The sequence below is a fragment of the Osmerus mordax genome, chromosome 6, assembly GCF_038355195.1.
Source record: "Osmerus mordax isolate fOsmMor3 chromosome 6, fOsmMor3.pri, whole genome shotgun sequence".
In the NCBI taxonomy this organism is placed as follows: domain Eukaryota; kingdom Metazoa; phylum Chordata; class Actinopteri; order Osmeriformes; family Osmeridae; genus Osmerus; species Osmerus mordax.
This window is the reverse complement of record NC_090055.1, coordinates 13,799,088-13,822,429: the sequence shown is the minus strand read 5'-3', so window position 1 is coordinate 13,822,429 and position 23,342 is coordinate 13,799,088. Positions and strand designations below refer to the sequence as shown.

The 23,342-nt window shown below is 40.3% G+C and overlaps 1 protein-coding gene across 2 annotated transcripts in view; it reads left to right on the top strand.

The window, feature by feature from the left end:
- Window positions 1-21,516, top strand: part of washc5 (WASH complex subunit 5) — a 77,836-nt gene extending 56,320 nt beyond the window's left edge. For both annotated transcript variants that reach the window (XM_067238387.1, XM_067238388.1), the window contains 14 exons: window positions 3,584-3,724; window positions 3,976-4,056; window positions 4,934-5,035; window positions 6,413-6,592; window positions 6,851-6,975; window positions 18,147-18,309; window positions 19,342-19,444; window positions 19,534-19,613; window positions 19,744-19,847; window positions 20,042-20,171; window positions 20,296-20,392; window positions 20,587-20,740; window positions 21,076-21,163; window positions 21,268-21,516. In XM_067238387.1, coding sequence (XP_067094488.1) covers window positions 3,584-3,724; window positions 3,976-4,056; window positions 4,934-5,035; window positions 6,413-6,592; window positions 6,851-6,975; window positions 18,147-18,309; window positions 19,342-19,444; window positions 19,534-19,613; window positions 19,744-19,847; window positions 20,042-20,171; window positions 20,296-20,392; window positions 20,587-20,740; window positions 21,076-21,163; window positions 21,268-21,324 — 1,605 coding nt within the window. In that variant the 3' untranslated portion in view covers window positions 21,325-21,516. The remainder of the gene's footprint in view (window positions 1-3,583; window positions 3,725-3,975; window positions 4,057-4,933; window positions 5,036-6,412; window positions 6,593-6,850; window positions 6,976-18,146; window positions 18,310-19,341; window positions 19,445-19,533; window positions 19,614-19,743; window positions 19,848-20,041; window positions 20,172-20,295; window positions 20,393-20,586; window positions 20,741-21,075; window positions 21,164-21,267) is intronic.
- Window positions 21,517-23,342: the final 1,826 nt, after the last annotated feature.

Sequence of the window (23,342 nt, the reverse complement as noted above, 5' to 3'; positions counted from 1 at the left end):
TTTAAATAAAATGATAGAAAATCACTAATCTTTGAAAATAGCGTATTCTCGCAAATCTTAACTTTTTTCAAAATTGTGTCAAAACATCTTAAATATACACCAGATTATTCTAATAAAGTCTGGCCTACTTCCACAACCTTTCAATTTTCAATAAAGTTTGAAACAAAACTAAAATAAATTGCTCATCTTGGAAAATAGCATTACATCCACACTAATATTATTAACTTTTTCAAAATTGTGTGCTTGTTTGTGCACATTTTGAAGATTTTTTGCACTGTGAATTTGCACTGTCAGTTCTGTTTTTGAATAAAGGGGTTGGAAATGAATGCTTTTTTGTCTTTGTTTTTTTATCCGATTCATCGATTAATCAAAAAAAGAATCGACAGATTAATCGATTATTAAAATAATCGTTAGTTGCAGCCCTAGTACGCTGCAACATTTTGGTTGGCCCAAATCTCACTCCAAGGTTTTTTGAAAAGTTGGCAGCCCTGTAGCCAGCTACACTCCAGCAGTACGTATTTAACTCTAGTAAGTCTGTGCTGGAAACTTCACATTGCCTACTTTTATTTCGGAATCATAGATTATAAACTTGAACATGATGCCATAAAAAACAATTACGAATTGATTTGCTTTAATCACTGAAGCAGTTTAACCTTGACCCTCTACTACAGGGGTCCCCAAACTTTTTTCTGTGAGGGCCAGATAATTTTTCTTTTCTTTAATGTGTGGCCGGGTCGGTCTGTTACAGAAAATTACCATAATACTGTCTACCAGTATTATTGTGGAGATTTTATGCTTTTAAATTTATTTATTATGCTAGATTAGTTTATTATTTTGTTATGAAAATATTGAAATAAAATCATTTACTTACTTATGCATATTAATCAGTGTGAAACTTTTTTTATTTTATATATATATATATAGTCTTAGGCACAATAAAAATAAAAAAGGTTAAGGAAAAATGCTTTAAGAAATAATGAAATATTTTTTTTTTACAAGTTTATCAAAATTGCACTTTTACACTGCTGCACAAATAAAAAAATTATATTACATATATTCCTTTGATTAAACGTTGCATTCAAATCTGATACACTTAAACGAAAAAATGCAGCAACATTACATTTAGATTTACTATAATTCTAATGTATTTTTACTACAAATAGGTACGGTACAAAACTTTCTGCACCACTATTAGTATCCTCATCTGCCTCCTCACCGACGAGACACCAGAGATGTCGCCTACTAATTAATAAACTGCTTTGCGCAATTCCTGTGTTGTTCTTAATTTACGAATTAAATAATAATAATAAAAGCTGCCCTCGTGTACACACCGCCCTCATCGAAACATGTAATTCAAGAAAATATGTAGCATTTAATTGAAGATATACAGTATAACACATTATTTGTGTAAAAAATCTTGGGTGCCCAAGACTTATGCACAGTACTGTAATATATATAAAAATAAATGTCTCTGGCATTGTTCAGAGGGCCGGTCCAAATGAATGGGCGGGCCGTATTCGGCTTGCGGGCTGTAGTTTGGGGACCCCTGCTCTGCTAGTACTACTGTAGTGTAGTACAGTATGCTTTGCTTTCATTATTGATATGTCCCCTTCCTTGTTGATTTGAATATTCTGAATATATTCACTGCATATTGCAATCCGTTTCCCCTCGATCTGGAAGTATTACTCTGATTAAATCTGAGCAAGAATGGTCAAAGTAAGAATGAAATAGATATTTAATAACATTTCAAATGAATGAAATCAATTACAAGGCAAACATGTTACAAAATTAAGGTTTAAACTCTTACCTACTCTACCTTGATTGTTGTAAATCAGAGAGAGAAGGAGGAGTAAGAGAAGCCTGAGCTGAGGAGAAGCCCTCAGGAGATCAATAATCCACAGAACAATGCTTCATATTCCCTTTATACCCAAGAACAACCAATCAGACCACATCTTGACCCTTACTTATCAACATATGACTAGCAATGCTACAGTAAACTAGAGAGGGTACAATTTCTGGGGAAATTGTAGGGTGTGCTCGCTTGCGTCAGTTGCAGGTGGGTCTGTCCCCTTAAGTTTTTTCCCATCTAGTGATATTTTCAAGCATTTAGCCTACTCAAGAACCCCCTTAGAAACAAGCGAACCCCCTTTGAAACAAGCTACTGTAACAACGTTGTCACCGGCAGTATTTCAGATGGAATCGCGATTCAAACAGTACCATCTGCTAACTGAAAATATGCCCCCAAAAACGTAAATAAGCTTTACATCTATTTAGGGAGAAATGGCTAATTCAAAAGAAGGCTAGCCAAACTTCACTGAGTGAGGGGATTGTTTGAAAGCGCCGGAAATGAGAACGTTTGTTTTGACATAAAGTTTAGGCTGTGGCACTGAAGCCAGCGACGCACCACACAAGCTTGAGTTTAAACTTTACATACATTCTTTAATGTGACATTACTTACTGTACATGCAAGTCTTGATTTGCTTAAATGTACATGTATGATGCTGCTAGTAGTAGTACACCACGGCACGATACGATACTCGCCGTGCAACAGCACATCAATCCATGCGTCGTTGCTAACGTGTGCTGACGTGGTGACGTAGCTAGCACTGAATACCCTTCGTTGACTAAAGGCACTTTTTGCCACCAAAACGTTGCAATGGAACGTAAATAAAAATACAAGCAACGCAATCGAGACCAAGACGAACATTTCTTTTTTTTTTTTTTTTTTTTTTTTTTTCAATGAATAAACAGGAGCACAGGTACATGGAATGTATAACAAAAAAGTATCAAATACCCCTCCCACCCACTTACCCTCCCCAGCCCACCCAAGTCCCTCCCCCCACTCACCCCCCCCAACCCACCCAAGTCCCTCCCCCCCACCCACCCCCCCAGCTCACCCAAGTCCCTCCCCCAGCCCACCCAAGCCCCCCAGCCGACCCACCCCACCCCCAACCCATCCACAGGTTCACTGGTTATGAGCAGTGTACTGCCTATTGACTCAGACCAAGACGAACATTTTGACACAGGCGTTGTCTATGTAGTCCAAATATTGACTGATCCTTAGGGGGGCGAAAATAAACAATAAATATATATGTGAGAGAACAATGGTTGTGCTCGCCGAAGGCGTGAGCACACCCAATTACACAATGAGGTGTGAGACCCATCAAGTAGAGACTCCATCCAGCATCTACAGATTTTAGCATATAAGACGTGGGGGCAGGGTGACACCCAGCCTTACACCTGTTATATGTTTTGAGTTCCGTGTGTAGTCCTAAACTGTTATGACTGAATGTTAAAAGGGAGTACCATAAAAATAAGCTCTCAGGCACCAAAAAATGATTTGATCTCTCAGACTCTAGTTGAATGACCAGGAGTCATATTTTAATCTGACTCGAATCATCTATGAATATGGTCTCAAACCTGTTACGTAATCTTACATGTGGCAAATCTGGTCAATCAGATTTGAGTCATAAATAGGTATCCAATTACAAAAGATAGACTAAAATCCAAATGATTTACCTTGTTGACTCGGGATAAATACAAACATAATGTATAAATGTTTCCTTAACTTGCCTAACATTAGGTGCTGCAGATCATCCCAGAGAGCATGTTCACCTCCCTGGCCAAGATTATTAAACTGCAGATTCATGATATCATGGAGGTTCCTACTCGTCTGGACAAGGACAAGCTAAAGGACTACTCTCAACTAGGAGCTCGCTATGAGGTAGGCTTTTATCTGTCAAGTGTCTCTGAGTAGGTGTGCTAATTGAGGGACTGATGTGCCCTGCAAATTGAATATTCTGAAATATTCATAGGATGCCACATGTAATCTAGATTTGGTGTGTAGCACAAACAATCTAGTGGTGGTGGGGGGGGGGACAGTGGACTGTGAATTATAGTAGGACACACATTTAATAACTCAGAGGCAAAACTTGCCATCTCACTGAATGTTCCTTATCATTTTTTTGTAAAAAGGTGGCCAAGCTTACCCACGCCATCTCAATATTTACAGAAGGGATTTTGATGATGAAGACCACACTCGTTGGGATTATCAAGGTAAACTAATACTGTCCAGTAGTCTGTCACTAAGGGCCAATCCCAATACTCCCCCTTACCCCTAGCCCTTAGTTTACCCCTAGCCCTTGGCCCTCGAAACTGAGGGGTAAGGGCTACATATCCCTAAGAAATGGGACGCCACTTGGTTACTGGTACATCATCTAGCACGTATCGATATCTCCAAAGCAAGTAGTGTTATGCACTGATATCAAACTAAATTCGCTGCTAATGGAGTTTACTTAAAACTGTAGACATACTAGTGAGAGAAATGCGGGACTGTTGTGCAAATCAGAACTGTAACATTAGCGTAGCAAACTAGCGATTTTTAGAAACGTTTTTAGAAACGAAAATGGTTGCAAATATATATTTAAAGGACTGTGTATAGCACAAAACAAGACCGTCATAATTTTTTTATCAATTAATTAAGACGAAAATATTACATTTATCAGACTCTCTGGATGATCTGGCCGCCATTGTTGCCGGTCGCGCAGTATTCACATAGCCCTAGGTTTCAAGTAAGCTCCCGATCTTACTTGGTTTTAAGGGGTGTATACCCCTTCATCTTAGCCCTACCCCTAGCTCAAAAAGAGTATTGGGACACCACTAGCTCTCACGTGAATGCGCAAAAGTAAGGGCTAGGGGTAAGGGGAAGGGGTAAGGGGGAGTATTGGGATTGGCCCTTAACCTTACATGTGAGCATGATACTGTGGCTAAAGCACTGTTACGGAAAGTATATTTCTGAAACCTGATTTATGATGGAGTCATTTTCCAGTTTAGTTGGAAAAATGTCCCAACCCAACCAGAGAAAAACATTGTGGTGTGTCTGGTAGATCCTCCACAAAGTTGTCTGACTCCATTTGTGGTGTTGTGGTTTTAGGTGGATCCCAAGCAGCTCCTAGAAGATGGCATCAGGAAAGAGCTGGTGAGGAGAGTGGCCTACGCTCTGCACAAAGGTCTCATTTTCAACCCTAAAGCCAAGGTAGGAGATGCAACCCATCAGGACAAATTTAGAAATACAATAATATATACGGTATACAATACTGAGGAATACTTTTCTATCATAATTAGGGATGCGTATTGATAAGATTTTAACGATTCCGACTCCTTATCAATTCCTGCTTATCGATTCGATTCCTTATCGATTCTCCCCTCTACAGCCAACTAGGTCTGTGCGTCCTGCACCCCCCCACACACACACTCGTTCTAAACAAATTTCTCAAACTGGCTTTGACTGGCTCTGAAATGAGCTAATACCTACCACCTCTAGGCCTCTTCAGGCCTCTGTTTTCAAAACAAAATCTAGTCGGAGATAGAAACTTTCAGTTTCCTTGTGTTCAAGCTTCTATTACTCAACACCAGTAGGACTTACAGGGGTCCTAACAACAGGGGAAATAACTTCAGTGTCACCTTTCAAAAGAGACCATTTACATGCATGTACTCCAAATGGTTCAACAACAGCTTTCAATGTACTTTGGGTATGTTGTTTAGGCGTTTTCAGGCACATTTAACAGGACTATTAAAATGTTAAACAATTAAAATGCTAAGTTTAATAATGGATTAAAAATCGATATGCTCAGTTTAATAATGGGACACGCGAACGTTTGCTGATAACACACGCCGCCCCGATAACGTGAAATGATCAATAAGATCAATACTAATGGGAGACGAATGCCGGAGCTAAAATGCTTCAAACGACGGGACAGAAGATAACTAGATCGACTACACACAATAAAGGCAAATTACTTCACACAGTAACAAGTGGTTGTGATCACTTTTGAGCAGTTTAGCTCTACCTTAGATAGTTATAGAGATGAAGCGTGAACGTTAGCTGCGCTGCGGCATGCATCGAACACATGACGTTCCAGTAACTTCATTCCATGCTGTGTGTTCAAATGCTTCTTCATATTTGTAGTATTTCCTCCCTTCAACGAAATAGACTTTTTACACACGTTACAAGTGGCGTTGTCATTTTGTCGTGTGAAATACAACCAAACTTTAGAACGCTTCTTCCTAGTTGCCATGTTTGCTGCAGTCTGTCTGAATAAACTATAAAAGTTCACGCATGCGCAACGGCACAGAGAATCGTTAACAGAATCATTAAGGAATTTTGCTAACGATTCCAAGGAATCGATTCACTGGGATACCCATCCCTAATCATAATCATATGATTATGAAAGCAGCATGTGAATGTATGTCCACTGAAGAAAATGCTTGAGAAAGAAAGGATTTTAAAAAATGAATCACATGAACCTACCGGTTTCATCCTAGTCTATGGATACAATCAGTGTTATTGTCAGTAAACACATTAGCAGAATTATTATGTTGGGAACTGTATGGGACTGAACCTTAATTGCAGCCCAGTGAGCTGATGCCCAAGCTGAAGGAAATGGCTGCCACCATGGATGGCTTCTACCGCTCCTTTGAGTACATTCAGGATTATGTCAGTATCTACGGGCTGAAGATCTGGCAGGAGGAGGTATCTCGTATCATTAACTACAATGTGGAGCAGGAGTGCAACAACTTCCTCAGAGCCAAGGTAGGTTCCCTGCTACACATACAGAAACCATTTTTTTTCTTTGCATTTGGTATATATATATATCTGTGCGTTGAATAGTGGTAGGGCAATTGTGGTGGCGGCTGAATTACATAAATTAATCAATTTTTCAACTCAGATGCGTATACTTTTGTGATTTCATTGGATTTCCATAGGTTTTTAGGTTGAGAGCGGATGAAAATGTTGCAGAAAGTGCCTTGGTCTCTCTAGTTTATTCAACGTGAATGTGTGTTTGTTCAGATCCAGGACTGGCAGAGCGTGTACCAGTCAACTCACATCCCCATCCCCAAGTTCCCCTCTGTTGACGAGTCAGCCACTTTTATAGGTCGGCTCTGCCGGGAGATCCTGCGGATCACTGATCCCAGGTAGGGGCTTGTTCACAGTAAAAGTAGTAAATATATAGTCATGTGAAAAAGAGGTTTTCATGGGGTATCCTTTGTCCATTTTACTTTTTTATATATGGAAGTTTGATCTTCATTTTAACCATTCGAGAGATGAAGGTAATCTCTGTAATGATGCCAGAAATCTCTGTCTGTGTGTGTGTTGAAGGATTTAAAGTCTGTGTGTCTATTCCAATATGTAATGATGGTATTCAATGACACAAATCTGTGTTCTACAAAGAGTGGTCTGGAGTTGCAGAGGTCCGATAATATCAGCTTTAATGCAGCAGTTGGAAATCAACAAGTACAGAGCTCTGGGGTTGTCTAAGTTTCCCTACCCGCAACAGAGTTTTGGGCTGGTTCACGAAGTCCAACTGGCTATCTGTCCCTCCCCAGCATATATTTATACAGTGCAATTGAAACACAAGTATTAAACAAGGGTTGAGCTTGTTCTCTCGTACATCAGGGAGTTGTTCTTGCCTACGCGTCCCACCTGCTCGGGTGCCATCTCCACCCAGATTCAAGGTTGTTTCTGAAAATGAAGAGATAGAGACACAAAGAACAGCCTGCTTCCCACACCCAGTGTGAGACCAAATGTTTAAGCCTGAGCACACTTCTAAGTTCATAACTTTAATAAGCACAATGCATAACTTTAATAAGCACAATATATTCTTTAATCCCTCTTTTGATCTCTGAAAACACCAGAGATCAATCAACATAGCCCGGACCAACCACCGCCTCCTCGTCCTGGTCAGCCAGCCCCAGCAACGGCATTTGGAACCCCTTCGTCGGGTTCTCCTCAGCCGAGACAATGATCCTGTTACACAGGGACCTGATACATGGGATACAGCAACAGTCATGTTGATATTGATATAGCACACTCTTAAGTAAAATAGCGGAAACCTTCTTAGCCCAGTACAATTCTAGTGTGGTCAAGCAGTATCACTCTTGGCCTAATCGTAACCCTCTTTTCCGGACTCTCACATTCGTAGCAATAGCAAAAGGTTCACTGGCCCTTCTCCACCAACTCCTGCAACGTACAACTGGATTCTGGAGCAGCACAACACATGCTCCAGTGGTACCACGTACTTCCTTTCCCCAGCACCCTTAGGGCGTGCAAGGTTCTCTCGATGACCTTGAATGGTACTGTCCATAAATGTACAACAGGCTTTCCCGAACATCTGATGATGTATTGGGGCAGGTGGGACAGGGTCTTCAAGGGGAAGGGGTAGATCATCCAGTGAGAAAGGGGGGGGACATGATCTCCAGGGGAATGGGGCCTTAGAACAGGGGTTAGGTAGTCAGACCCGCCGGTCTGACTCGTCCTGAAGCAGAAAAGAGTTACAGTCCCAGCATCACCTTATCTCCCATGATCAAGCAGTAACTGAGTCAAATGAGATGCGAACAGTCGAACACCAATGATTAAACACAGATATTGAAATCAAGAACCCATTTAAGGATTTAAAGTGGATATTTTTAAAGTTCAAATAAATCCCTCCTTTCACACCCTTTTAGGGTGTGACAACAAACACAAATTTAAAAATATCCCATTACTGATTACACAATGTTGGCATACAAATCAACAATAATGATGAGACTATGCAGCGTTATGGCCAAGTTGTGAGGACACACTGGACACAGTGGGAAAACCCTAATGATGTTATAGGGGAAAACCCACCGTCACTCCACAGAGTGGACATTCGACATCCATGTATCCACGGCAGACCTGGACATGCTCACAGGCCCCCTTTACCACATACAACTTTAGCCAAGCTTTTAGAATTGTAATAAAATAAACTAAATTCGAAACAAATAGAAAAACCAGAAATTAGACAGGATATTTTAAAGTTTTCATAAGATCCCTCCTTTCATTGATAACTTTAATCAATACCCAATCTCCTCGTTTGACTCCTCCACTCTTTGGTTTACTGCTTCACCTGGAACAGAATTTAGCAGAAGACTTTGATTCTAGTTAGCATTTTTTATAAAATTGGTTAACGGTTTGATTCGCCTCTTCATCATGCTATGTGAAAGGTTTAAGTTGTGGTATTACATATGATCTCCAATAAATCAATTCAAATGGTGTTATGCATCTGGTATAGGACTGGGAAAGACTTCAATTCACATAGTAAACATACTGTATCTATAATTACCAGGCAGTATTGACCCTTCAGTTTTCTTATTGTTGAGCAAACACATGTAACAGCATCTAATAAGACCATACATCATCATTTGATATTCAACTCCTATTAGTCATGCCTAGAAATGACGATCTGTTTCTTTGTTCCCTTCTTTAGAAAATCAACTGTTAGTCTAATTTCTTTCACTCCAAAAAACCTTTTTTGTCTTTTAAAACAGTTAAGTTTAAGACCAATATTGTTTTAGATTCTCTATTTTACCAAATCACAGCTCTTTTTATCAAAGATATGATCAAAGCAATTTTCATTATGCCAAACCAGAATCCGTATGCTTCTTAAATACATTTACATTTAGTCATTTAGCAGACGCTCTTATCCAGAGCGACTTACAGTAAGTACATGGACATTCCCCCGAAGCAAGTAGGGTGAAGTGCCTTGCCCAAGGACACAACGTCAGTTGGCATGACCGGGAATCGAACTGGCAACCTTCGGATTACTAGCCCAATTCCCTCACCGCTCAGCCACCTGACTCTAAATGAAATATAAACCAAATCATGTTCTTAATGTAGCTATTAACCAAACATTTTTCCCAACTATATTTTCTATAAAGGTCAGATAGGTAGAACTTCATAACTCGTTTTGCTGCAGTTCAAAACGAGCCAATTAGCTCAAACCATCATAACCACAATTTATCAGACTTGATGAGTCTTCCCAAATTATTTCAGAACTGAATGTTATAATAACCCTCTTCATAATACAACATTATCACAGCCTAACTGTTTATCCCAAACAGTATGCCAGGCTCTGATATAACTCTCAAATAAAACTTAAAACCAAATTATAATTAAACTCCAAATAAAAGTACATTTAGTTATTTTCTCATTTTTAACCAAATTACATCTAATACCTTTATCAAAACTCTTAAAAACCCTAGATTTTACTATTTTGACTTAAAATGTTATCCCATATACCTTCAAAGTATATTCATAGTTTCCTCTTCAAAACATCAGTGTTTAAACCAATCATCTCTTCACATCCACAAAACGTTCTTGTTTTATTTCATAACCTTCCATGAACCTCTCTAAACCAATCCTTTATGTAACTTTCCAATTGCTTCCTCATAATTTTTCACATACATTTCCTCAAACCATTCTTTGACCAACACAGCTGTTTAGCGTTTACCGTCTATTCACTTAATTTTGCTCTAGTATAACTCTTCCAATTGTATTAGAACCAATTTATAAACCAGGGGTATACCCTCTGGGATAACCTTTGTAAGATCTCAACGTAACTGACTCTTTTAGCCCCCACCTTTCTCCAACTCTCCTCGGGATTTCTTTAACTTCTTGGTCAAAGGAAAAAACACACCACACTCCTCTCTATTTTGATTAAACTCAATCTGACTCCACACAAATAGACAGTGTTCAGGGATTCTAACCCTTGGAGAGGACTCTAACCTCCCTTTGGACAAAGACAACGAGTTCAGGGACTCTAACCCTTGGAGAGGACTCTAACCTCCTCTTGGACAAAGACAACGAGTTCAGGGACTCTAACCCTTGGAGAGGACTCTAACCTCCCCTTGGACAAAGACAACGAGTTCAGGGACTCTAACCCTTGGAGAGGACTCTAACCTCCCCTTGGACAAAGACAACGAGTTCAGGGACTCTAACCCTTGGAGAGGACTCTAACCTCCCCTTGGACAAAGACGAGTTCAGGGACTCTAACCCTTGGAGAGGACTCTAACCTCCCCTTGGACAAAGACAACGAGTTTAGGGACTCTAACCCCTGGAGAGGACTCTAACCTCCCCTTGGACAAAGACAACGAGTTTAGGGACTCTAACCTCTGGAGAGGACTCTAACCTCCCCTTGGACAAAGACAACGAGTTCAGGGACTCTAACCCTTGGAGAGGACTCTAACCTCCCCTTGGACAAAGACAACGAGTTTAGGGACTCTAACCCCTGGAGAGGACTCTAACCTCCCCTTAGATCAGTGAATTGTGTTACATAAATTCATGTGTTTACTGATGTCAAAGCTGCCTGCACATTTCAAATGTGCACAAACTCTTAACACCAAATCAACTACGACATTATAATCACTAGCTGTATCACGGACATGTGCACTATTGCTCCCACTTTAGTCTCCTTGGTCGGTTTCTTGAGGCAAGGACAGCAATCCACAAATGGGCATACGACAGGAACAATGTTCGTACAAATTTAGTCTCCTCGGCCAGTTGTCGTGTCTTACTTATGCGATACAGAAAATACAAGACTATTTTACAGCATTGCATACCACAACGGAAAAAATCTAAACGTTCATGTAAACATAGCAAACACCCCTGAAGCAGAACTGTACATGCAAGCGCTGTATGGTGAATTAGACCTACAGTATGACAACTAGCTCAACTATAGTGCATTAACTAAATGTCTAGATGTTTGTGGTGGTAAGACAATTTAACAGAGAACCAATATAACACATTTTGATCAAAATAACATAAGCAATTGATAACATGGGAAACAGCAGACAAATGAAGGCTACGTAAGGCTACATGAAGCACAGCATTGGCAATTTGTTTAAAATAATTAGAAATGTATTTTATGATGTGCACAAGTGACTAAAATAGATTATGTGGAGGTTGAAAAAGTATCTGAAGCCTACTTCAGAGAATTTCAATTGCGAACTGAGAAATATAGGTACCAAAGCCACTGAGAAGAACTGGCATCACCAGCTGCATCACCAGCTGCAATATCCATAATAGTCGCGGGCAAGATGCTTAAAGAAGTGTACAACAATCCTAAAATGTAATCTTGGGACAGACGGGTAGTTCTTGACACAGTTCATGTCAAAGTAAATGCATCTACCATCAGGAGACTGCACAAGTTTGATTTTCATGGGAGGTGTATTGGGATGTGGTCATTTAAGAATACATATTTTTGATCTATAATCAAGTATTCAGTTGAAACCTTGAAATTGTTTTAGGAACCAAGGAATACTAAAGTTAATATATAATAATCAGTATTCTAAAGGAATGAATTCGTTATAAGAGTACAGCAGATCAGATAACGTGAGGGAATAAATTACATGAGTTAAATTATACACAATCATTTAGTGAATTGGAAATAAAATGAACAGTACTGGATATATTTGTTATTGGTTTTAGTAAGAGTTTTATAGGCTAACAAATGAAACCAAACAAACAATAGCTCAAAAAAACATCAGGGAAAGACTTAAGTTTGCCAGAGAACACAGACAAATACAAGGACTTCTGTGACAATGTGCTTTGGACAGCTGAATCCAGAGTTGAATTGTTTGGGCACAGTAACAGAACACATGTTTGGCGCAAACCAAGGACAGTATTTGAGCACAAGAACCCTCATACCAACTGTGAAACATGGGGGTGGAAATGTAATGGTTTGGGGCTGCTATTCTGCAACAGGGCCTGGCCAGCTCACTATTATATAATACACTAGGACTTTGAAGGTGTTTGAGGAAAATGTAACACCAACACTTAATATGAAGCAGATGTGGACTATGCTACATGACAATGATCCAAAAAAATCCATTAAATCCATCAAGGAATGGCTCAAAAGAAAGAAATTGAGAAAAAAGTCAATCAGAATCAGAATGGGATTTATTCGCTATGAAAGTTTGCACAGACAAGGAATTTGCTTTGGCAGGAAGGTGCATACAATAAACTTATACCTAAAAATTTAATATGTGGACTATCTATACTAAGGGTACATAAACTAGCAGTACTAAGTGGGATTAGAATAGAATTAAATATACAATAAAATAAAATATGTTGCCGTAAATTACAATAAAAAAATACAAATGTACAAGATACCATTATTGTAATGCAGTGCAAAAAGCAGTGTGTTTTAAGTCATTAGAGAAAGCCCTGATCTTAATCCTATTGAAATGCTGTCAATGCCGGACACTGGTAGACAGTAGGGCTGGGCAGTATGACCTAAAATGTACATTACGGTATAGTTCTGAAGCACAATATTAGTTTTTCTTAAAATTTCATGACAATGCAATCTTCACTGCTGCAGCTGATCTACCGCACTTGCCTGGATTTGGATGTGGTACGGCAGGTGTGTCAAATGAGTGAAATCTTTCCAACGTTTGCAGTGCTTTGCCATGGAAGAAGAGCTAATATGTAGCTTTCAACAGTAGACTATGTTTATGGGATCACAGGAAAACTTAGCTAAATATTTTTTGTGAGCTAGCTATAACAAATTATTACATTACAATTATACTGAACTAGTGTATAGTGCCTGTGATAAAATTGGTGGCACACACACACAGATTCCTGGAATTATAGATGGGCCACAGTGCCCGCGATGATGTTAGTGACACACACAGATTTCTGGAATTGTAGATGGATAGTGCAGTGCCCGTGCTGCAGCTGGTGATGACATTTCTTCTCAGTGGTTTTGGTACCTATATTTCTCAGATCACAATTTAAATTCTCTGTCATCTCTAGTACTTGTTCAACCTCCACATCTATTCTAGTCAAATTGCCAATAAGGTGGTAGCATACATTCATTCAAATGATTATGTAGCCTTCATTTGTCTGCTGTTTCCTATGTTATCAATTGCTTATGCTATATTGGTTCTCTGTTAAATTGTCTTACCAGGACAAATATCTAAACATTTTATTCATAACAGAAGTCATTTTATGCAAAATGGTTGAGCCAGTTGTCATAATTGTAGGCCTAATTCACCATACCATACTTGTCAAAGCTGCCAGCACATTGTAAATGTACATCAGTAAACACATTAATTTAAGTAACAATTCACTGATATATATATGAACGTATATCCACTTTATATTGTCATTCTGTTAGCTAGCCAGCCCCTTCGAAAGCAGCTGAATATCGGTTGTAGCCTAAAAGCGAATATGCTTCTAAGTTACGAAACAGAATTTCCGTAATACGCTTAGTTTCATTCAATTGCGAATGCCTTTGTTAATCGCATTAGTTAAATCGCGATAGCCTACTGCACTCTGTTGGTTTATAAAAAGGAAAATATTAACTTTGCAGAGTGCCTGGTTCTCAAAATATCAGATCAAATACGTTGCAGAACAGAGGACCAATCAGAGTGAAGGGGCTGTGATGCGAAGAAAGAAAGCCAAGATGCAGCAAATTATTTATTTTTTTATTTGATGTCAAAATGCTTATCCAAACAACGTCAATCCCGGCACAGCACTACGTCGGGTTATAAAGAGAACATGAACAAAATTGAAGAGTGTCGATTGAAGAGGGTTCGAGTTAAGCGTGGGAAACTAAATCCATTTTAATTTCTACACACACACACAGAGATTGGTGTAATTATAGAAAAATACTCTATTCTGTTGACCTACAATAAATTTTTTTAACCCAACACAATTTTAACCAACCTGGCATCATTGCCTGTATGGCTACACTCTTCCATGCTGCATTTTTTACGTTTAAGTCTCTGTAAACACCAGATAAATATAAAATAAGCTATTACTAATAATAAGTCTCGTGTCACCAGTCCTGTTGTTACCGAATGCCGATATAATACAAAATGCCTGATTTGTTATTATGTATTATCTCTTACAATGTACTACAAATAAAAAATATGGTTTGATTAACATGCAAATCATCAGAGCAGCTGATCACTGCCTGAAAAAGTGCAGCATGCGAACTTGCGTAGAAGCCGAGGTAGGAACGGTGCAACAGAGAAAGATTTTGTAGTCTTGGCCGGAGAATATAATGTCATTCGATTTGGATGTGATTTTTATAATAGGCATATTCATTTTTCAACCCGGCGCGTTAGCATGAGCGAAGTAGGCCAACTTACGGTTTTCAGGTGGTAGGCTTTGATGTCGAACTATGAAAAATAAACCGTTGTTTTTCAAAGCAGAGTTTGCATTCAACGTTTTTCGAGCCACCCGGTACTTTGTAAATGTAAATATACTTTCATGAAATGCTGCCATACCACAGATTTATTTTCCATTTTGACTAATAACACCGACAAAGTAGGCTATACAGAGTTTGTAGTTCGGCAGCCAATTGTTCTTGTGCCATGTGCAAAAAAACAAAAAAAACTAAGCGCAGATTAACGAAAGGGAAAACAGTAACACCTTTTCTTTTAAATTACATATTTTTAGAGTTGCTTTATTTGTCTTAAATAATATAATCTACAATTTCTGTAGAACATTTCTTTAATTCAGCAATGGTGACACAAGCGGGAATCAGATCTCACACTGCCAAACGGCAGCCTGACTAAAGAAATGTTAGTCGACCAAGAGCATATCGACCAGAAAATCAACTAGTCGACTGAGTGGGGACAGCCCTAGGGCATAGGGTGTCCAAACCTTTTCCTTAGTAGGAATTTGTGTTGTCACGATACCAAAATTTGGACTTCGATACTGATACCAAGTGTAGTATTGCGGTACTCTACTGAAACTATACTAATGATTGAATTGAAAGTATTTGACAATTGTTTAGTCTTTTATTTTCAATTGGAACTTTTTACAAAGTGTATAGAAATGTAAGCATAAATAAAATGGTTCAACCAGGTGGTTGAAACCCTGTTCCCCCTGTGCTCTGTGTAAGAGACTGTTGTAAATATAAAATTTGTTTTGAACTTTATTAAGTATGAGCCTATATTTAACACAAATGTAATACACAAGCACTATACAGCAAAAGTTTATAAAATGTTGCGCTGATAATGCAAGTGTTTTCATACTGCTGCGAGTCCAGGGTATTGTGCAATAGCCAAGAAAACACGCATCTCAACCTCGCGTTCTTCGGATTGATAAACAGCCTTTAGAAAGGCTCTGCTTTGTATTTGGCGCTGCCGCGCTAGCGTTGCTGGGAAAGATGAGACATATACAGTGACGTAATAATGTGGCTCTGTTGTGGCTCTCTAGCCCGTGGAAAAGCAAACCGGTTCTTAGAAGGCTTGCAAATTGAACCAGCTCCGAAACCGGCTCTAGCACCAGCTCCGATCTAGCTCCCAGTTCACTTTGGTTGAAAGGGGGTATTGGGGTAAGAACTCATTCCCTACCCGGAGTAAGCACTCCATTGGTTTCCTGCTGAGAATCATGGCCTCATATTTAGAGGTGCTAATCCTCATCCCCCGCTTCACATACGACTGTGAAAAGATCCAGTGAGTGCTGAAGGTCATGGACTGATGATGACTAGAAGACCACATCATCCACAAAAAGCAGCGATGAAATCCCCAGCCCACCGAACCTCAACCCTTCCCCACCCCGACTACGCCTCGATATCCTGTCCATGAATATCACAAACAGGATTGGTGACAAAGCATAGCCTTGGCGCGACCAACCCCCACACTAAACAAACTAGACTTCATGCGGAGGGCCCGGACACAGCTCGCGCTTTGGGTGTACAGGAATTGGATCGCCCTAAGAAGGGCTACCCTCACCCCGTACTCCTGCAGCACCTCCCACAGTATCTCCCGGGGGTCCCGGTCATACGCCTTCTCCAGATTCCCAAAACACATGTAGACCGGATGGGAATACTCCCAGGCCCCTTACAGGATCCGTCATTCCACGACCAGAACGGAACCCCCTTCCTCTTCAATCCGAGGGTCGACAAACGGCCAAACCATGTCCATATTTCCCAAAAAATAAATAAATATTTCACAGGGTGTTTGTTCACATGACTGTATATAGTTTGCTCTGAAGAGTTTAACCTAGATGGCTTGGATAACTTGGATAATCCTTTTGTCTTTTTAGAAATCTCAGCTAGGATTTCAGCTAGGATCTCAGCTAGGATTGAGGCCTGCCTCACAGACATCTCCGCCTGGATGACCGAGCACCACCTCCAGCTGAACCTCGCCAAAACAGAACTTCTCATCATCCCGGCTAAACCCTCCATCTCCCACGATCTCTCAATCACCCTGGGATCTGCGACGGTGACCCCTTCATCCTCTGCCAGGAACCTTGGGGTTACCATGGACGACGAGCTCTCCCTCACGGCCCACATTGCTGCGGTCTCCCGGTCGTGTAGATTCACCCTCTACAACATCCGGAAGATCAGGAGATACCTGTCTGAGCACTCCACCCAGCTGCTAGTCCAAGCACTTGTCCTCTCCAAGTTGGACTATTGCAACTCGCTGCTCGCTGGTCTCCCAGCATGTGCAACCCGCCCTCTTCAGAGGATTCAGAACGCAGCGGCCCGCCTGGTCTACAATCTACCCAGACGCTCCCATGTTACCCCGCTCCTCGTCTCTCTCCACTGGCTACCTATCATGGCCCGTATCAGATTCAAGACCCTGGTATTGACCTTCTGAGCAGTGAACGAGACTGCACCCGTCTACATCAAGTCTCTCCTGCAGCCTTACACCCCCACCCGTCACCGGGCGGTCCCAACACAAGCTCTTCTCCTGTCTGGCCCCCCAGTGGTGGAATCAACTCCCCACCTCCATCAGAGATACTGACTGTCTCTCCACCTTCAAGAAAAGGCTCAAGACGCACTTGTTCCGGGAGTACAACGGTACTTAGGAATGGTTCGCTTGACCCGATGTTAGTTTCCTCAAGGATCACAATGACTCTTGCTTAGAGACTTGTTGCTCTTGTGGTTAGTGGTAACTGTTGTAAAAAAATAATTCTCGCTGTGATATATTGTTTTTATTACTGTTGCTTGCTTTTTTTTTTTTTTTTTTTCACAGGTACACTTGCACTTATAGCGGTTCATGTTGTTTAATTGTAACTTGTTTAACTACATGCTCTTATGGTTCTTCCCTTTGGCACTTACTTTGGTTGTTCACAATGTGTGCTTCATGTTTTGGCTACTCGCGATGTTTTTTGGCTATCTTGTTGTTATGATCAGTGACCTATGCACTTTGTAAAGCTCTCTCTTGGAAGTCGCTTTGGATAAAAGCGTCTGCTAAATGAATAAATGTAATGTAAATGTAGAAATCCTACCTACAGTCTTACATACTGAGAGTGGGGCCGATAGTGGCAGAACTTGGTAGTAAACTTTGTTCTCAGTGCATGTCTAAGCGTTGTATATTTTCAGAGTGACCTGCTACATTGACCAGATGAACACGTGGTACGACATAAAAACTCACCTGGAGGTGACCAACAACAGTCTTTTCTCAGAGATCCAGGACACCTTGGGAACCTTTGGCCTCAATGGCCTCGACAGACTCCTCTGCTTCATGATTGTGAAGGAACTACAGGTAAGATCAGAAGTAGAGACAAAGTTGCAAAAGGATTGGATTACAAAAGGTGTTGGTTGCTGTTTGCTGACATCTTGAACAAGTCTCTCTTGCCAAATTGCAAGTCTTGGGTAGTTAGGCCCAATCTCCCCCCTGAACCCTCACAGACTTACTTGATGTCACATGGTAAGTGATTAAGGGCTGCAAGGGCTCAAATTGCTATGAATAGGAATGGGACAGCACTTTGCTGCATTATCTGCAAAATAGTCATGTTGTTGGATCAAATCTGATAAAAGCGTATTTGGAATTTATCATCAAAGGACAAGCTACACACAGTTCTGGCTATGTTTAGCTATGTTTATGGCATAAATATGGGTTTAGCCAACTACCTTTCCATACTTTCGCCATACGTAACACTAGCCGCGATACACATTTTTGCTATGTAAAACACTAGTTTAACGTAAGTTATTAATATAAATACAAAACATCCTCCGACCAGCGGGGACGGTAACACCTGGATGAGAGGGACCTGAGTAGAGAACAGCCTGAGGAGAGAGGTCTGCAGTTGAACCCATCTCCAAAAATGCTTATGAAAAGGGTGCATAAAAGGCTTAAAATGTCAGCACACTTGACGATTTCACAATGGGACAACCATAAGCCCTCACATACTTAGCGAGAATGCGCCTCAAAGTCCGTAAGTCTGTGAAGATGAACATTGGGATTGGGCCACAGTTGGTTTTTATCGAGACCTATCTGTATGTAAAAGAAAATCATAACTTACATCAGGTGGAATTCACCAGTGACTCAGAAGTCATTCTAATTGACAGCTCGACATGGCTTTTGTGATTTACAACAAAGAGTAATCACACAGTATAGTATTTTGTGGTGTGTAATTAAAGTGTAATGTTTGCTCATTCCCAGACAATGGGCAAACATATAACCAATAACTCTACTCAAGTTATTGGCATAATAAGTAAATTGTATCAGATGGTTCACAGAACATTGTAGGGTACTGTATGGATAAAACAAATGTTTTCATTTATTTCCCATCAGAATTTCCTGACAATGCTACAGAAAACCATCTTAAGAGACAAGGCAGTGGTTGACGTCTTTAAAGCCATGTTGAGTGCCGTCAACCCAGTTAAAGGCATTGTTGGTAGGTATCATAATAGTTTTGTCAGAAGCATTGTAAATAATACCCTGATCCATCAAATGTAATAAATTAAGGTATTTATTCCATCCCAGCAAATGCTAGTAAAGTCTATGCTAGTGCTGTGGCCAAAACACAGAAGATCTGGGGCTCTTACCTGGAGGCCATCATGAAGGTTTGTCATACCTTTCTGGTGTTTCACGACAATCCTCACTACTTGGACACTGTAATATTGTGCTCTGTGAGATTGCAGCACTTAGAAATCAAGGATGAATGACTAAATGTTTTTGTTGTACACAATACAGGTGGGCCAGATGCAGATCCTAAGGCAGCAGATTGCCAACGAGCTGAATTACTCTTGCAAGTTTGATTCCAAACACCTTGCTGCAGCTCTGGAGAACCTCAACAAGTCAGTCTCCCTCTCAACACCCACCTTCCCTTTTCGAAATGATTGTGCAAACAGGAGAGGACAATGCTGTTGTTTACAAAATGTTCATGCATAGCCTGCAGTATGAAAACATTTTCCCCTACAATGTAGCAGGTTCATTATTAATGTATTATGCATCTGTGTTTGTTAACTGGTATAAATATATATGCTTGTAGTTCTCTGCTGGCAGACATTGAGGCCCACTACCAGGACCCATCACTTCCTTACCCCAAGGAGGACAACACTCTCTTATACGAGATCACAGCATACTTGGAGGCTGCTGGCATACATAATCCACTCAACAAGGTGTGTACAGAAGGGAAGACAGCAATATAGTGATTTGGTTTCCATTTGAACAAAGACAACAATCGTAAGAGATTGCAAATGACTAACAAATATAATAGAGAATGGTCCAATTCATGTCTTGTAGATCTACATTACCACCAAGCGCCTGCCTTATTTTCCAATCGTGAACTTCCTCTTCATCATTGCGCAGCTGCCCAAACTGCAGTATAGCAAAAACCAAGGTGAGCCAATGTAACAAAGATGGTTTGATAAGTAAGCCAGTTTGAGGCCTGAAGACCTTTCCAGAGCTTACTGTCATAACACATCCTTTATACTCAGTTGAGACCGTTGCAAGAACAGCCACCATCTTATCTTATCACAAACTGGCATTGCGTTTAGTTTCTGCATTTTGTTGAGTTATTTCTGTTTTGTACAGGGATGACATGCAGGAAAGCCACAGACCCTGTTGACTGGCCCCCACTGGTGCTTGGTCTGCTCACCCTTCTCAAGCAGTTCCACTCCAGATACACTGAGCAATTCTTAGCTCTTATTGGTCAATTCATTCGTTCCATAATGGAACAGTGCACCAGGTAAATATTATGTTAAATCAAAAGCTCGAAATGGTTTAATATTTTGGCCATCAATTCAATTTTCTTGTGTTTTTGTTTTGGGGGATTTCTTTTAAAAAAGCTGTATTTTATTTGTATTGCATATTTTTTATTAAATAATTGTACATTGTATAGTAGTGGTTAGAATTATTTAGATACTGTCGTACATTTTCTATAAATTTTTTATTTTCTACATTTTATATTTAAAACTGTACATGTTTACCGTGTATACCTTCCTGCCATAGTAAATTCCTTGTTTGTGCGAACTTACTTGGCGCGTATAAAGATGATTCTGATTCTGAGTGTTGCCATTCCAGTCAGAGAATCCCAGACATGCCATCTGATGTGGTTGGAGCATTGATGTTCCTAGAAGATTATGTTCGGTACACTAAACTTCCCCGCAAGGTAGGAATTGAATAACAACAAAACATGATATTTCCTCAGTATTTTCTTTGTTAGGTGATATTGAAAATCATGCATCGTTTACTGATTGGTATTTATGACCATAGGTGGCAGAAGCTCATGTGCCCAGTTTCATCTTTGACGAGTTCAGGACGGTCCTGTGAAAATCTGGATGAAGATCTTTTCAGTCTAATTTCTGTTGTTCATTTGTTTTACTTGAGGCCTCATTTCACCAACAATGTATCACTAATGCAATAATGAAGTTGTAAATTAGATTAACATTTTAAATAACCAACATTGTTTTGCCAACTTTGTGCTGTAAATGTGCCATTGTCTAATGAGATTATACATCTTTTAACAAATAATATGCTTTTTCTCAGTTGATTACACTAACACTGGAACACTTGCAGACACAAAATGGGGGGGGGGGGGGGGGGGGGTTCTTAATGTTGCGGGGCCGTAGGGACGGACTGGGAGTAAAAATAGGTCATGCACATTCTATGTTTGATGTGATGCTAGTTCGTGACAACGCTAGGATACTTAATGCGAGCGCACGTAGCGTGCGAGACAATTTTTTTGCCTTTATTTTAGCGCAAAATAGTTTTTTGAGCTTTATGTAAAATGAACATAGCCGTTTTTCAATTGGTAAAACCTTGTCTAGTGAAGGTAATGTCTTTTTGTCTCAATTTTTCAGCCCCACCCTTACGTTTCTTAGCCTGGTTTTCCATTGTTATTCTTCTCCCGGTGCTCCCGATGGCCAGTCCGCTTCTACGGGGCTGGGCTGTGCCGCGGTGGTGAACACATCGGTTTTGTGCTCCCCACCGGCATCACAAATGCATACTTGTCTGAAATTAGGTATTTTTGGAATCAACTTTTCGCCGGGTTTAGAGCACGCCATGTTTTTCGCTAAGGAAGAAACAGGTACTGTTAGGAAATCGATTAGCCTGCGTTGTTGCGAATGACACACACAACCTGACCCACAGAGGTTGCGACCAACTTTCAGTGAATGAGTTGTCATGGTGATTACAGTTATTAAAGCTCCTGATTGGACCTTTGTATTGGACACGTAAGATAGAAACCACATTTAGTTGGAACAAAAAGATGTGCCGGTTAAAATGGAAACGTTCCGTACACATCTGCAGCGCTTGGTGATGCAAATAACTTATATTGACAGAGAAGTTCAAGCATTTTATAAATTATATTACTCTCTACATTAGGCTAAGTGTGACAGGTAAGAATAAAGTGATGAGTTTATATAACGTTATAATAGCCTAACGTTAGACCGTTTCCCAGGAGGTACGCTAGCTCTACAGTACACATTACAACGTTAGCCTACAGTATACACAAATAAGTTATCAATGAAATATATGAATTCAGCAAATTAATTTAAGAAGTAAAGAATGTATAATACATTACAACACATATTCTAGAACTGTAATCACCAGCTGCATATCAGGCACGGCACTAACTATGATCCCAGTTATTAATATGTGTGGCATTTTAATCACTGAATGCATCACGGGCACTGTGCACGAGTGAATATAACAACAGGATTTATGAAGGAGGCATGTCTTAAAGTTATGTATTGTGCTTATTAAAGTTATGCATTGTGCTTATTAAAGTTATGAAACTTAGAAGTGTGCTCAGGCTTAAACATTGGGTCTCACACTGAGTGTGGGAAGCAGGCTGTTCTTTGTGTCTCTATCTTTTCATTTTCAGAAACAACCTTGAATCTGGGTGGAGATGGCACCCGAGCAGGTGGGACGCGGAGGCAAGAACAACTCCCTGATGCACGAGAGAACAAGCTCAACCCTCTTTTCATCTTTCTGTTTTAATTGCACTGTATATTATATGCTGGGGCAGGGAAAGATAGCCAGTTGGACTTCGTGAACCAGCCCAAACTCTGTTGCGGGTAGGGAAACGTAGACAGCCCCAGAGCTCTGTACTTGTTGATTTCCAACTGCTGCATTAAAGCTGATATTATCGGACCTCTGCGACTCCAGACCACTCTTTCTAGAACACAGATTTGTGTCATAGAATACCATCATTACTTATTGGAATAGACACAAAGATTTAGAATCCTTCAACTGGTGACCCCGACGCTGAAAAGAGGGAGTCCAGAGGGTTCCGGCCCGACCGACGGATCGGGGGAGAGACCCATACACCGGTGCGAGGAGACAGA